Source organism: Rhynchophorus ferrugineus, unplaced genomic scaffold (genome assembly GCF_030347505.1).
Source record: "Rhynchophorus ferrugineus isolate W39M unplaced genomic scaffold, kcgeb_rfMv2 rfM2, whole genome shotgun sequence".
In the NCBI taxonomy this organism is placed as follows: domain Eukaryota; kingdom Metazoa; phylum Arthropoda; class Insecta; order Coleoptera; family Curculionidae; genus Rhynchophorus; species Rhynchophorus ferrugineus.
Genome location: NW_027472581.1, coordinates 90,040,601 through 90,058,036, shown reverse-complemented (window position 1 = coordinate 90,058,036; position 17,436 = coordinate 90,040,601). Strand labels below are relative to the sequence as shown.

General features: G+C 29.6%; 1 protein-coding gene across 25 annotated transcripts in view; it reads left to right on the top strand.

The window, feature by feature from the left end:
- pHCl-1 (pH-sensitive chloride channel 1) overlaps positions 1-17,436 on the top strand; it is a 210,879-nt gene that overhangs the window by 114,102 nt on the left and 79,341 nt on the right. For all 25 annotated transcript variants that reach the window (XM_076396928.1, XM_076396920.1, XM_076396917.1 and 22 more), the window contains exon 3: positions 11,555-11,641. In XM_076396928.1, the coding sequence (XP_076253043.1) occupies positions 11,565-11,641 (77 nt within the window). In that variant the 5' untranslated portion in view covers positions 11,555-11,564. The remainder of the gene's footprint in view (positions 1-11,554; positions 11,642-17,436) is intronic.

Below are 17,436 nucleotides of genomic sequence, written 5' to 3'. Positions count from 1 at the left end.
TAATTTTGAGTCACAACCGTACCTTCGTCCGCCAGTTTGCTTTTGATATTCTGAGTTGCACTGTTTTTACCGATATTTCCACGGTATACCCCGTACAGAATAGTTTCCCAAGTTCTGGTTAATACATATTCCAATAGTGTAACAACATTGTGCCTTTGGTATTTTTATACCACATATTTTTTAGAGCTTTTTTCGTATTCATTTTTCTTAATTATAATAGGACATAGATAATGAACATTGAATTTTATGTTTTATTAAAAATTAAATTTGTTATATTTTAGTGAAATTTGTCATTACTTTGCCTAGAGAACAAAAATAATAAAATCTGAAAACTGAATTATATTTTCAACTAAAAATATATTTTTTAATCTCATTTGAAAGTCATTTTGCGTTGCTAATTTTGCACATCTACAATTACCTTATTTACTTTGATTTTACTTGATCTTGTGTCAGAAATTACATGGAATTTCTCTCATAAAAAATGTATAGGTTTTGTATCCAAAAGTGTTACCTTTTCTAATTTTTAATTTTAGTTTTATTAAATATATGAAAAATATTACATACAGTCCATAATTCCACTTATCTACTATTATTTTCAATAATTTTTCTCAAATATAGAACAAGTTTACATAACCAAAACTGTTTTTCTATGAAATTTTATTATATTTATTTTTTCATAATATATAATTTAATCGTAAATGATATTTCTTTATAACTTAATGAACTGATTTTCATCCATATTTCATATTTGTTATTCAAGCTTAATTATGTTAAATTCATCTGTTAAAAAATTACGACACTTTTTAAGTATATTATAATTATAATACAAACACGAAAAAATAAATACCACATCAATTTTCATCATTCATATTATTTAATAGACCTCCAACAGTCTGTCAAAACATATATTACATAAAATATATTGAGCAAATAAATATATTTTCGAATATAATTAACTATGACCTGACAAAATTTAAGGCTTCACATCACCTATTCTATAAGTGACTATCCATCGTATTATTATTATTTTTATTATAAAAATAAATCCACATTCTAGATTGTTGTTTAAACAGTTTAACTGAGAAAAATCCCGACTTATACACACAGGACACTTCAAGCTCCCCGTTTCATCGAGTGTATTGAGGACTGAACTGTTTGCCATGTAGGCCCTGACCTCAGTACAAGATATGCAAGACAAACGATTAGTTATCGCCTCCAATTCAATGAGCTGCTTAAAGTGCCTCCAATCATATCTTCATCTACACCCGCTAGAAATGCTTATCCGTGAACCTCTAAATTGGAAAGGAGCGAAAAAACTCACCTTTAAGTGGCTCCCTTCTCACTCTGGGATCATTCAAAATGAAGGAGTGGATTACTTACTGAACATTTCTTCCTTCTGGAGTAGAGATATGAAGCGCCACCCTACTGGAATCTTTAGACTTCTAGACCAACTCAGATGGAATCTAACAGAAAAGTGTGCGTCGAATGTGGTTTCTTATTATCTACCAAACAGATACTAATGGAATGGCGAAAATACAACTCGCTAAGACGGTTGGTTAACCTGGGAGAGACGATGGACCAGTGTCCATCCATGTGCTAGAGAACCTGGACAAGCTGATTTATTTTCTAACCGTAACAGAATTTCTACTAGAAATATAATAGTGGGCATCTATGTAATATTATGCATGTTTGTTTGAATATGTGTATCTTGTATCCTTATCATTGGCATGGGTTGTGCGACCATTATACCGACCATTATACTGTAGCATATATATATATATATATATATATATATATATATATATGTATATATATATATATATATATATATATATATATATATATATATATATATATAATATATATTCATGCATCTGTATGCTTTAAATATTTTACTTGTCACCTCGCAACATACTTGTAATAACATTGTATACTTTAACTGATAACTGACACTGTAAATGTTTTTTATATTGTATATCTGCAAAATAGACCCTAAATAGTCCCGGAGGCTGATGGGTCTATAATATATAAATAAATAATTAATAATAACAGTTTAACAACCTTTCACCGTGTTCCAAATATAAGCACATCTGATGTACCGTATTTTAAAAAACTGCATTCCTTTTTCCTAACCTATTAGAAACCCGAATTCATTCATAACAATATCAATAAAACAACACAGGTTGTGTTTAAACATGTTACTATAATCAAAAAACAATAATATTGTGTAAATTAACCGAAAACCAGTTATTTGTTTTTCGAAATTTAGTCTGCCCCACTCGAAATAATCATCTTTACACTATTTCAGTCATCGAAACAATTTTTAGCCCAATTCAATTTCTAGAATAGTCTTCTAAAGACCATATGGAATGATATAAAAAAAGTCTCAAAATGCCCAATGCCGGTGTGTGAAATTGATGTATAATTCCGGGTTTTTGAGACGAATATCTTCAGAAAAATGACCCACAACACTTAAATAATATTCCATGTTGACAGATGGAAGGAATTCAACAGGATTTTTAGCCCTTACTATATTTTAACATTTTTTTTAAATTATATTCTGCAACAGCATATAATTTTAAAAATTCGTGGATTACTTTTTCATGCTTCCATAATATTTTATTTCCTTAGTGTTAGTTCGTGTCGACCACCTAATTCGTACTAAAAACTATCCGCTAAAAAAATAACTTATTCAATTATGATGTTAGCAAGCGTTTTTAACATAACGCAAATATTTAGAGTACTTTTTTCAATGTTTGTGGCATAAATAAAGCGATATTGAATAGACAAACACACACAAGTTGACAAAAATTATTAGCGTTTCAAGCAAAATGCTTTTATTGAAATGTGATATATAATTCATTTTAGGTGTAGAAGTGATAGGCTAAAGTGATTCTTTTTTACGGCAAGGATATTAAGATATGTAAGTATTGTCTTCTAATTGATATTTGTTTTACTTTTGACTGAAAAATACCCGAGGAAATGTAGAAAATTCTCTAAATTTGGTGTGTTCATTTTCTATAAATAGTGTCACCTAGCCTCAACAGTAATATTTTGTTGTTTTTGGTCAATTTAGCCAGTTTGTTATGTATTAAAAGGAATTTTCAAAGTATCTGTCCCCTAAATGTTTACTTTGATAGGCCTGAAACTACGAAAAGATATTCTAGACACACTGTGTTACTGAATTGAAATAAATATCTTTAATATTTACAGACCTTAAGACTTTAAATCTTACAATTGGGCAACATATTAACTCAGAATATCCCACTAGTTAGTTCATTAAATTCCTATATTCATAGAAATTTAAAAAACTGAAGAAGATATATAACAAATAGTGTGAAATAAAAATGGAAAACCTTTACCAACAAGAGATATAAGATTGAAATTTTAAATTATTAAACAAACGACTCAATTAAGCACAGAAACAAATCATATAAAGCAAGATAATGTGAAATGTGAATAGACAATATATATATATATATATATATATATATATATATTAATATATTATACGTAACACAATAGGACAAATTTAATACGATAAAGTCAGGATTAATAAAAACTAAGAAAAGCTCCTGCAATCTATGGAAATTTTCTTTTAACATATTGGCTATTTGGCTCTAGAATTATACGCTTTTGATCTGTAAAGGAGTAGTATAAAATTACGTAAACATAGCTTTCTTTTTTTATTTAGATATCTGCTTACACTGACAGAGACCGATAACAGAGAACAAGCTTTTTTAAATATTGAAAATAAACTTTTTTGTTACTAAGTTTTTTAACTAACCAAATTTTATCAAAAAAAATTTAAAAATCACTCCAAATATTTCAATAATTACATCCTCAATTTGTAACTAAAAAGATGTGGGTCTATTATTACTATTATTTATATAGTCGTTCATATATTAACACAGAAAATAATATATTCTGCTACCAAAGCTGCCCAAATCGTTACTCATTTAATTACGTTTACAGCATATATTATTACGTACCAAATTAATTTGGTTTTATAGGAAACAACAGCCAATTTCATTTACTGTTCTTTATCCGGTTTTAGCAGTTAACTTTCACAAGATAATTCAACCCAACTTGATAACCAATTATAAGAAATTAACTCAATGATTCAATAAGATATTTATTTTTAATAAATGTATAAATATATATATATATATATATATATATATATATAATATCATTAAATTTAATTAATTAATTCACTCATTGTTAAAAACATTATGTGTATATAAAATAAATAATACTTTATTGAGCTATACGGACATTATTAGAGAAACAGTAAGTACAAGTCTAACGAGACATCACTTTATCTTAGTTTGGCTAGTGTTAATTGGGTAATACATGACCGGGCATTCCTTCGGAGGGGATTTTATTGACAAACTGCGAGAATGTGACCGAAATTTCAGGATATTTTGTCGAATTCTTAATCCTACCGACATCTATCTTTATATTTTCTGCTACATATTTTGAAACCCCAACAACGTTACTTATATTTCTTTTATTTTTAGATCAGATAATTTAGTTTCGAATAATAATATACTATTATAATTATAAAACATCATATCCGGAAGCTTAATGATGCAAGAATAATTATCATAATCCTAATAATTATTTTGCATATTCAGTCAACTTATATTATTCGTTTATTTTGTATACAATTTGTTTAAAGTGCAAATGCAGGCCTTCTGATTTATTTGCAACAACTAAATTGAAGTCCCGTCTTCAGAGAGCAATGTACTCAAAAAAGTCATTTCTTCGGTGAAACATACTTATTGCGTCATGATGTAAATCTGCTTATTTCTATCAGAATAATAAGGAACAAATTATAAAAATTTTAATCTTGTTTTATTAAATTAACACACCTGTCCGAATTTCCTAAAATTTAAACGTTTTTACATATATTAACTTTTGTGGTATCTCAGTTAACATACCGTGTTTATATATTTAATCATCATCGTTATCATAACAGCAGCAAATGACTTTGAATATCACAGAGGAAATAATGAAAGTGTTCAAACATATGTACACTATTGTTAACTGTTTATTTTAGTTATTATTGATCCTTTATAAATAACCACCTTTTGTTATAATTACAGATTATGGAAATTTTCTAATCGGTTGCAAAATCAGTATTATACGTTGACGCCATGTTACTTACGTGTACTTTTCATACTTTTATCAATAAATTCTCCAATCATCTTACTCTTTCTAATCCTAATTAATTAATTGATTTCATTTATAGTTGTAGACTCCATTCAGAAATCTATATATGTTAAATATATGATTTAAAAATTGAATTAATATAACAAATGAATTGAAAAGTCTCCGGCCTACCATAGTAAAACACATTTTTTTAACAAAATTAGTTTTTTTTATTCAACATAATTCCCTTCAATGGTGATACATTGATTATAGCGACCCTCTAACTTTTCGATACCATTTTTGTAGTACGATTTGTCCTTTGCTTCAAAATAGGCCTTAGTTTCAACGAAACATAAACATAAAAAATAGAATAAAAAAAACATAAAATAGAATAAAATATATTACGATGGATGGATAAATAAATAAAAAATAAAGCATAATGAATAGAGAATAATAAGTATAAAATGATAAGTATAAAATTGTAAACGAACAATAATAAATGGAAGATAATAATTAGAATAAGAGAAATGAACGCTAATAAATATAAAATAATAATTAGAACATAATAAATTCGCATTTAATAAATAATAAAAGATAAATAAAAAGAGAAAACAGGAATACTCTGTGAACAAAATCACCATTTGATGAAACTCAGCTTGGACAACACAAAACACAATAAAATAAACTGGACGATACGAACGTAATGACTCCGGCCCTCTCGTCTTTAGAAATGAACTTTTATGAAGTTCTAACATCCTTAGAACCTGATCACATCTGACAAATGCAACCCCCGCAGAAATATCAACAATATTGCCATTCATGGTAATTATTTCTATTAATAAATGCTCGCAACGGTGACAAACCATATAACACTTGGAACGACACAAAAATTAAAAGGTCTAAAATATCGAACTACGAAATGGAATTCTAGTTACCATTAACATACGGAACTATATATGATTTCGTTGAATACTACATGTCTGTGTCTATATTTTAGGAAAAAGATATCGATAAAATATAAACAAATTAAACTCGGTTTTACATCACTACATAGTATAAAACAAAGTCGCCTTTTCTGTCCCTATATCCCTATGTGCGCTTAAATCTTTAAAACTACGCAACGGATTTTGATGCGGTTTTTTTCAATAGATAGAGTGATTCAAGAGGAAGGTTTGTATGTATAATACATGCATAATATACTAAGGCAACATTGCTAATTTTAGAGGTTTCTAACGTGATGTCGTAAATTAACCTATTTTTTAGGCTTATTTAGCAATTAGCAAAAACGCTGCCTAACCCTACGAGTTAGATCAAATTAATGTACTACAGTATTGTACACCATAAAAAGGTCTACAAAAAAGTCCGCGATGGTATATGTTTATCTTTTAGGGATAACCCACATTAACCATTTTTATTGTTTACTTTTTACGTGAGAAAATGGCTTATTTACGAAGCTATTTTAAGCAATACGGCATTAATCCTTATCGAATTAAATACCTTAAATACAGTGTGCAATTAATATAGATCAATATGGTTCCTTACAGCATGTAAATTAAACAAATATTTTCGCAGATATTACAAATTTAAAATTTGCGTTTAAAAATGTGTAATGTAATAAAAATTGTATGAATTTAGATATTCCAAAGATACTGGATCGATTTTAATCATGTTTTCATTGAGTGACATAGGCATATATATTTTATGCCCGTGCAAAGTCGGAGCGGGCCGCTATGTTTTTATATACAACGTTCATATTTTTTCTGTAGTGTATTTAATTTAGTATCAGCATTGCACCCGTGCGAAACCGGGGCGGGTCGCTAGTACATTTTAAACGCTTACAGAAAACTACGAATATAACTAAAGCCATGCGCACATCAATTGCGGTAACAAAGATCTTCGTATGGTCGCCACAACGTCGGTAATATCGTTACTTAATCCGCACGTCTACAATAAAACGAATATGACGTGACCCTTTTACATTATCAATTGTTAAATCGCCCTTGTCAGCTTTCCGCTTTCTTTGTCTTAGTGTTACGGTGGAAAAAACTTCCGTATTATAAATGTTGCTTGTCTTGGTGCTTTTAGGAGTGCGTATACTATGAAAGGCGAATTGGTTGCACACGAATCGATACTACGGTAAATATTTATATAAGCGGCATTAATCTGACCTTTATATAAAATTATGTCATTTTTTTGTTTCAATTTGAACCATCTACGTTAATATCTGGAGTATGTTTAAACATGTTAAGCGCATTTAGGTATATCTCATTAAGCAATAAGCGTTTTAATAAGGGCCGGGCCATTTTAATAATAGCGCTTACACCTTTAATTATATTTTTAATTCAATACATAGTCCGTCGTAAATGACAGTCACTTGACGTCATCAAGATGAATGACGTCACAGAGTCGTAATTTGGTGGCATAAACTTTGACTTTTAGTTTATTTTATCCTTTTTACCAACAAAATTCTAATGTACCGGCTTGGTTGACAATGGTAAAAGCGACAGGACGTCCCTACTGCTGCTTCAATAGACGTGGGTTCGAATCCTGCTGGGGCATGGTCGTAAATTTATGTTTGTGATTGTCCTAGGTAAGTGTGTAAAATACGACAAAGAAAAATGATCCCAGTCACGGCAGTTGGTAGGCTTAATGCCGAGGACCGTAGTTCTGAGCCCACGTTAAACTGTAGGTCCAGTCGAGATAAACCCTCGTTGGTAAAATGAAGAGCTTAAAATATATAAAAATATATTATTATAGATATTATTTCCTTCATTGTTGTGTTTCTGCTGCATCTCATATTTCCTTGTCAAGCCATTTTGATATCAGTTTATTTCTCCTTGTTAGTTGTTTCCGCTCTGTCTTGGTTATTATCAGCATAAATCTACATCCGCAAAGTTTCATCACTGTCACTTTCTGAGTCACTGTGCAAACCAATGACTAAACTGTTAATTCCTAAGTTATTTAATACTTGTTCACGTTTCTGCTATTTATCAATATCATCTTCTGTCTGTCTGAAGGAGTTCATCTAGATCGTAAAGGTATTATTATAAACAATTGTTTTTTCCTCAAGTCCTGACTCTTTATCGTTGTACATCTCTCATAGCTCAACCAGCATGTTCATTATAACAATTATTGTTTTGTATAATTCGCAATGATTTACAGTGTATTTTTTTCAAGCCTGTTTCTCAAAAAAGGTACTCTGGAAATGAATGTACAAATTGCTATACGCAATACAATCGACATCGTGATGATGTTAGTTCACTGCACTTTTGGACAAGTATTAAAACAAATGTAAAAGTATTTTTATAATGAGCAAATATTTGGAACTTGTACAACGTATTTTATTTCAAAATGTTAATGAGCAGTGCTTAACTACAATATTTAGGTACTTTATATAGAAGTTTCAGTTTCAATATATAACAACCTAATTTTAAAAAATTTGAACTTTCAATACCGTATCTCCATGTGCTAAACAATAAAATAAATACAGAAACATTTCCCAGTGTACAGATTCTTCTACCACGAATGGTATAAACAAATAATTTCTTAACTTACAGGTACTTACCCAACAAAATAAAATAAATGTTAGTAACACTTTTCAATGTCTTAATACTAATTAACTCAATGCCAATTAACCTGTTAGAAAATTTGACTATACAACTATAAGAGGTCACACGATTTGGTTCTCTTCAGTGTTGTCCAAGAAGTGCAGCACTTTAGTGTTATATTATCTGAAATAGAAAATATGGTGGTATCATCAGAAAATATAGCCATAGGAATATTTTCTATTTATTTCAAATTTTTCTTTGTACCACATGTACAGAATAATCAAAGAACCAGACCCAAAACACTGCCTTTTCGTACACCTTAGATTAGTAAGCTTCCTCTTATTTAACTCTGAACATACTTGCAGTAATGTATAACTTTAAGACCTCAGCGTATTACTTCGGTAATATTTTATGGACTTGCACGACACCCAAGTATATTGTTAGCTGAGTAGACGATTTTTTCTTTGTAGACTACAATATAATAAAATACTAATAAAACAATACAAAATAGAGTGAAATCAGATTAATATGTTATGGTGAAAAAAAGATTCTATAACATAATATTTTGGAGATATTCATAGACATCTATATTTAAAAAAATCGACCCTAACAATGAAATCTGTTTTAACTAAATCCAACAAGAACAACTTCACATTCGAATATAGAATTATTTCTAATCAATGTCTATTAATCTACAAAGATGGCCAATCCCTACAAACCATACTACTTCAATAAAAAGTCAATGAACTGAACATTTAATTTGTTTAAAAGCAACTATTTGAAGTGCTTCCAGTTATTGCGGACAATTTCAGATGAAATTGAGCCTATGCCTAAATGGGAATAACCGTTAAACGTAACTAATTAAAGTAATTGCCCGAAATTGTAAATAGGATTCTACGGTCTCATATCGAATTATATCAGATTTGAAAGCACCATTAATAAATTTAAAGGAATATTGATCGACAGATATATTAAAGTAAGACTATTTGCTAATGTTATAGAAATATTTATCCTTAGAAGAGCAAAATATAAATTAATCTTGTTAATAATGAAAAAGGCAAAACTCTAATATTACAGTGTCCTTTTTGGTGGTAGTATAAATTTAAAGATTATGTCTGTCATGATTATGTGTCACTGCATATTATATCGGTTCTCTTGAAGATATTGCAGATATTCTCGGTTAAATTTTTCTGATCAAAAAAAACTTATATCAATATTCCAGCAAATTAGATGAGCTGTAACTTTTGCTGTGGTGAGAAGCCTACAAAACATTAAAAATGGAATGCTATTGAACCATATTAAAACAAATTATCCTCTTTTACTTGTCGTACGTAGAAGAGTCCAGAAAATCTTCCAAGTTATTCATTCCAAGTTCATTTTAGCTTTAAACTATACTGTTATAATCCAAGCTGAGCAAGACGAAAGGAATTGTGTGAAGCTTGTCAAAGAAGGTATATAAACTTATTAAACCAACAGTTTACAACATTGTGAACTGAATTTCGTTATCATGATGCTCACACTTAATAGCTTTCAGACTTGGTGACTATATATTGAGATTGATAAAATTTTATTTATTTTTTTTTACTGAATCAACTAGTTTATTTATATAGCTGCTATATTATTATGTTTGATACTTGCCATATAATTTGGACATTTATTTCTTCTTTATGTTGATTTCTCTCGATTTACACTTTATATTTTTTGTAATCAAATATAGGATCGGGAAAATATAGGTCAATTACGGGAAGCATTTGACTATAGGGGGAAATATTGACATGCCTTTTGACTAATGCTGAGCATATAGGGGTCTTGGTCACCGAAAAAATATCGATATATCGATAAATCTGAGAAAAAAAATTTAAAATAGTGAAATATATATATATATATATATATATATATATATATATATATATATATATATATACTAATTTTATTATAAATGTTCCATTCCATTTCAAGTGTAGTGATATTTATAATTTAATTTATTATTTTAATTTCAATGTTAAAGGTTTATTAAAAATAATATTGCATTTATGTTTAAAAAGTATCGAAAAATATTGGCCAAAAATATCAATATTTTCAGAAAAAATATATATATAATAATAATAAAATATATATTATATAATATAGAATAAAAAAATAATAATAATATAGATATTTTTCGGCATCCCTCTACTAATAAAATACAAATATTCAATTGTACCAATTTATCCGAGTAAACTTTCATATTTACAGAATAAAAACCGCCGAAACTTATTTGTACATCCTATATATGGTAATAAAATTAGACTGCTTTAAGGGATATGTCCGAGAAAGTAAATTAAAACCATTTTTTCCATTTAACGCTGAAAATATATGATGATTATTTTATGCGTGCTGGTGGGTAACTCAATACAACAACATATATCTTATAAAGCTTTTAGTGGAAACAACTCTCTTTGGATAACGTAATTTGCTCATTTCACGCCCAGAATGGTCTTGCTTTTACACATTTTTTATTTCCTCTTTTTTTTCCGCATTCGCAGCGTATAAGAATAACGATATTTTTTAATGAAATTTTTTCGCAAATGTTACAGAAATAACATAAATTCCCGAATATTTCTGCTCTCGTTATATATATATATATATATATATATATATATATATATAGCATTGGGAACTATCGACTGAAAACAGTGGAAACAGTCGCAAAACAACACAATATATACGTATACCAAATATTTTTTAATGTAATTTAAATGTGTTACTAACTACATTGTAAAACAATGGTACCGAACATAATATACATATACATATACATTCAGAAATATTTTCTGTTGCAATTGCTATCATCATATAATTTGTTTCAGATGTCCTAATATGGGTCAGCCTTGGATGCTTGTTCGTGCTGCTGCTATTTTATTGGTGACAAGGCAAACACTGGCCCTGTCAGACATGTAAGTTCGTAATATTCGTATAATATTTATGTGATTCAAAACTCATTTCTAAAACGTGCACCAGTTTCGTATTTAGATATTTGTTTTAGTTTTAATAAATTGATGTAATTATTGTTCTGATCTGAAATCAAGATGTAATTAAAACTCAATATACGTACATCGATTGAAAACAACCTATCAGAATATAATATATATTATGTTTGTATGAATATTTCTTTATATATCCATATGTTAATTTATTTATATTTAAAATTATTTATGGCCATTTTGGATACGGCAATTATATTTGAATATAAACTATATATACTAGATACGTTAAGTTATTTAAAGAATCTACATATGAAGAAAGAAATATTCTAATATTTTTATCTTCTTTTAAAATAAATGGCAATTGTGACACTAGTTGAAAGGTATTGGCTCTACAATTGCTACAAGCTTTTAAGAGCTAAACCCTTATAATAATAGACATTCTACAAATAAAAAATAGTATCCAATTCAATAGTAAAAAAAGTTAAATAATGTATAATATAGCAAGCTAGAAAAAGATTTGAAGGATTTATTTTTAAAAATAAAAATATACCACCAACATTTTCTGGAAACGTATCCTTATAGTCGAAACGTATAGTCGAAAAGTAAATGTTCAAGTAGTAATGTGTGGAAGAAATAGAGACAAGAAAAGGCCAAAATTCAAAATTCAAAATAGTTCCCAACGCTAAATAAAACTACTGAGTGTAGCTTTATAACGTTAACATTTGCTTTTATTGAAACTATTTTGTACAAAATATCTACAAGCGTAAAGATAGATCCAGCGTTCGACTTAACAAAACAATTATGCTGATTTAAAATGGCGCTTTGTCCGTTTTTCAAATTGTATGACCATCCGCACGATAAATAAAACAATTCATATTCAGGGTGTTATCTGATTCGCAGCTTTCGCTACGTTATCACGTTCTACTTTTATCCATACATTCATATATTACGGCCGGAGCAGCCGCGGAAAATTAGGTTATCAAAAAGCACAAGCAAATTTTGCCGGCGTATACGATAAGTTAACAGAACTTCGGAAAACTTGGAGGATTGGCTATATGTATTATAATATCAGAGAAATATCTTTACGAGCATATATGTTGTTCGTACATCAGTCCATATATTTCTGATGATGGCTAGTCTTGTAAAATAATCACTTATGTTCCAATAGATCCTAACTTTTTTTTATGAATCTCCTAGGATATCCTAGAACGTCTGCCCGTAGGAAATAAGTATTATTATATGATTTCTGTTATATAATATAACCATCCTGACATGTAAAAGGTCACTTCAGTAATAATTCTTAATTAGTTCGTATGATAGTTTGCGTTTGAGCCTATGCACTACACTGTCATCGCGCACATTTAACTGTTTGACGAGTGCATTGTGCTACATTAATAGTCTTTCAGGTTACTTCGTACTAACACTTCGAATTACACTCGTTATAACTTCTAAGGGGATATCGCGCTGAATCAATTTATTGGACACGTAATATGGGGCATCGGCAATGACCCGCAACACTTTATTCTGGAACCTCCGGAGGATAGACAGATATGTTAGATTTACTAGTAGTAGCCCACAGTTCAATACCTTAGGTCCAAATGGGCCTAAGTATTAACTTATACAGCAAAACCTTGTTATCTATTGATAATTTAGATATACGCTCTATCAGCCAGTACATTTGGTTTAGTTTAACCTCAAGCTGTTTGCGTTTTGTCACTATATATTTTTCCATGCTAAACGTCGATCAAAATACATTCACTGATGTTTAACGTTGTCTGCTTGCGGAAGAACTTCATGAACATGATTACTGAATTTTACTTAGAGACATGTTCTTCTACAAAGGCTTAATGTCGCATGGGTAGATTTTGTGTGATAAAACCACTGTATCGCCAGCATATATTGCAACAGTAGTGTTTCTTGAGGTCGGTAGGTCAGCTGAATACAATAAGTATAACAATGGGCCATCACAAGAACACTGCCCTGCGGAACACCCGAATGTATTAGGCGTAGGTCAGTGTATTTATCACACAGTTTGACAATAAAATGTTTGTCTGTGAGGTATGTTTTTCACAGTTGAAAGTGCGTATGGGGCAAAAGCTTTTTCAATTTAGTATGCAGTCCAGTGTGCCACACCTTGTCGAAGGCCTGAGGAATATCGAAAATTGCAGCGGAGCAATATTTTTTATCGTTTAAGGTTTTGTTAATTTGGTTGTCTAATCTGTGTATTTGTTCTATTGTTCTATTGTTTATTACGAAAGCCAAATTGATCGTCTGGGCATTCTGTCCTCTGCGATTATTTTGAACCTATTAATGTAATAGTACTGACTAAATAGAAATATATATGATATAATTCTCAGTTTGTACATTTCACAACTGCCTGGTGTTGCCTTATATAACTCCATTCCCAAACACAGGGTACTAAGTACCTTAGCATGCGTCTGCATCGATGCCTAAGGTAAACTAAGCAAATACGTATTGGTTTATCGAGTGCATATGCAAGTTCTAACTATGGGGTACTAGCAACTTTAACATTGGCATTATATAACAGCTCCAAAAGAATATGTTTAATGTCTCTCTGTCTATGTGTGAATATGTCTGTCTGTGTTACGTCTCTAACGAAGTGGTACAACACGCTATCCCTTTAGATTAGAATCCATAATGACTGTAATTCAAAATGTTTGTGTTAAGCACTTCGATTATAAATATGCAGCAGGGGTGACTTCAATTTTAGTTGATATTATAATTGATTTTAAGTTAAATGATGTGGAGTTTAAATAAATAACGATAAATAATACAAATTTAAGTTAAATAGTCTGTTAAATAAATAAATTAGATTACAATTCTTGAAATTTGATTTTACCACATAATATAATAAACTTTAATTAAGCTTGATATTTTTTATATCTTGGCCATAAAAAGACATTATACTGTCCGCAATTAGTTTATTAAACCCATTTTTGGCAGTATCATTCCAAAAAATTACGTTTCAAAAATGCTGTTGTCATTTTAAACTAAATTCGTTAACATTAACTCCGAAATGGCGGACTCCCTTGAGAACGTTGTAAAAAAGGGACCTCATTCCGTACACAAAAACTTGTAAAACATAATTGAATAGGACAGTTTCAACCTAGTTCGTTAGTCACTTTTGCATTTAAATGAAAGAAAGCGAAATTATATAAATTAAAATTAAACAATAAGTTCTTAATTATTTATCTTATTTTATAATCTGTACATTTATTACATATATTTATATATTATTTATTCAAAACATGCTCGGCTATGAAATATGTGATTATCAAGTTAGAATTCACGTTCTCAATTTCATAAAAGTGCATTCAAAACTACTCGTTCTGATAATAGCAATATCAACAAAGGTCTATTATTTCCAATTTTATCTCTAGTATTATTAAGATTATTATTTTTAGAATTAATTAATTTAAGAAATAATTTTATCAAAGGAAACAACTGAAATAATTATAACTATACAATATATAATGTGGGACAAAAGTCCCGCTACCATTTTGATTGCGTGTCATCTGGGTTATGTGACGTTTAACTTTGTTTCACTTTAACCATGGTGTTATGCGGACATCCAAATTTTATTACGGATAAATATATTCCACAAGAAAGAGTATAACTAGTGACAATATTTATTGACAATAATCGTTCCATTATTGCCACTCAGCGGAAATTGCGTCGATAGTAGCGGGACTTTTACCCCACTTCATACAATAGAAAACGTTTCTAAATGCCTATACATTTTATTTGCGCTATACATACATTTGTCTTCCAAAGTGAAATTTGAAAATTTAGTATAAAAAAACATTCTAGTATTTTTCTTAATTAAAATATAGTTTAATTTCAAGACTCACGATTTTCTTAAAATCAGTTTCATTAGAAATTTCTATATTTTGGAATATTTTAAAAATATGAACAGATAGTATTTACAGTTTCTCAGTCAAACACATATTTTCCGTCTCCTTACTGATAAAGAAATTGATTAATTGCTTCTGTTACATCATTCATCAGCTTCGTCAATATTTAGGATTAAACGCTGGACAATGGATCACAATTGTCTTAAATTAGTAGGGTTGATTTCTTTAATCATTTTCTTAGCTCTCTTCTACCAATCAACACTCAAGTAACCATGTTGAATCCCATTTCTGCTGTGAGAATTGAGGGTGGTCAGGTGGTATTGGTAATATTTTGAATGACTTATCGTTTTTTTTAATGCTGATGGAAAATATTTCAGTTTTCATTATTTTCTCTAGATAAGTTGTTATATCTGTAACCATAGACCTGTTTGCAGAATTATTTATAAGTCATCTTCGTTTTCTTTGAAGTGTCATGCTTAAAAATTACCATGGTTGCTACTTTAACATAACTAAACTACAAAAATTATTATAAACTTACCAATCGAAGCTCACATAATGCCAAATAATGTGAAATGTAATTGGTTAGTGTCATTAAAAATATGATATCTAAGCATGTATGTTTAAGAATATGTAAAGAATAGGTACTGATATTGTTGCAAACATGCAGAGAATATTATGCATATCTGGAGTATGCAAAGTATATCAGTACTACTAGATGAAATAAAACACTAAGTTAGAGCACAACAATTCAAACATATAACTTACATTTAGAGCACATTAATGATGACAAATGTACAGAAAATATATCGATAAAAACTATATCATATTTGACAAAAACTTTGTTTTGTTTTAATAAATATTAATAATATTTTATTACATTATTGACATGATTTTAAGTTATTTTGCGAAGATGAAAGGTATATTAAAAAATTTGAACAACATAATCTATTAGAAGTATCTATTAATAGAAGTTTGATACTATTTTGAGTTTAGTAATTTCATTTCAGTTCCATTAATTGTCTTGAAACATGGATAATTGTAATTGAATGTTACTATATATGTATAATACTTTTTCAAAGAAATACAGGCATATAAACTATAAAACTTTAAACAAAACAAGCCCGTCAGCTACATTCCTGGGCATCCACATTTCCCTGTTAATAAAGTTTGATCTCACAGACCGACATTTCAGTATGACGATCTACCGACCGCAAACAGCACTACTGGCAATATATGTAGATAGCACAGTCAACTTAGCATCTCACGAGGATCCAATAACAGCGTCAAAGAACCTCCAAACACACATTCATACACAAATGTGGCTGAAAACATGGCATATTAAAGCAAATAAAACAAAATCTACCTATGTAAGATTTACTCTACGTAGAAGAACATAATCCGTAGAAGCTGTGAATGCTATATATCTTGGTATGTATCTGGGCCGACGACTAACGCGGAAGAAGCACATACTTGCTAAATGAAAACAACTTGCACTTAAACTATATAATGCATTGCCTTAGCAGGCGCAAATTCAAGTTATCATTAGATAACAAGGTATTGCTATACGAAAAAACTTACTCAATATAGACTACTTAAGCCTATTTGATCATAGGGAATCCAACTATGGGGTACTACTAGCAACTCTAACACTGTCATCATACAACGGCTCCAAAACAATATGTTGCATAGCATGGTAAATACTCCATATTATGTCTCTTATAAAGTGGTACAACACGCTATCCCTTTATATTAGAATCCATAAGGAGTGTAATTCAAAACGTTTATATTAAGCACTTTAAAAGAGCGTTGGTGAATTCCAGTGTGCTGAAATCTGGGAAATAGATAACATGATAGTGAAAAGCATAAACTCAAACGTTTAATATCATCCGA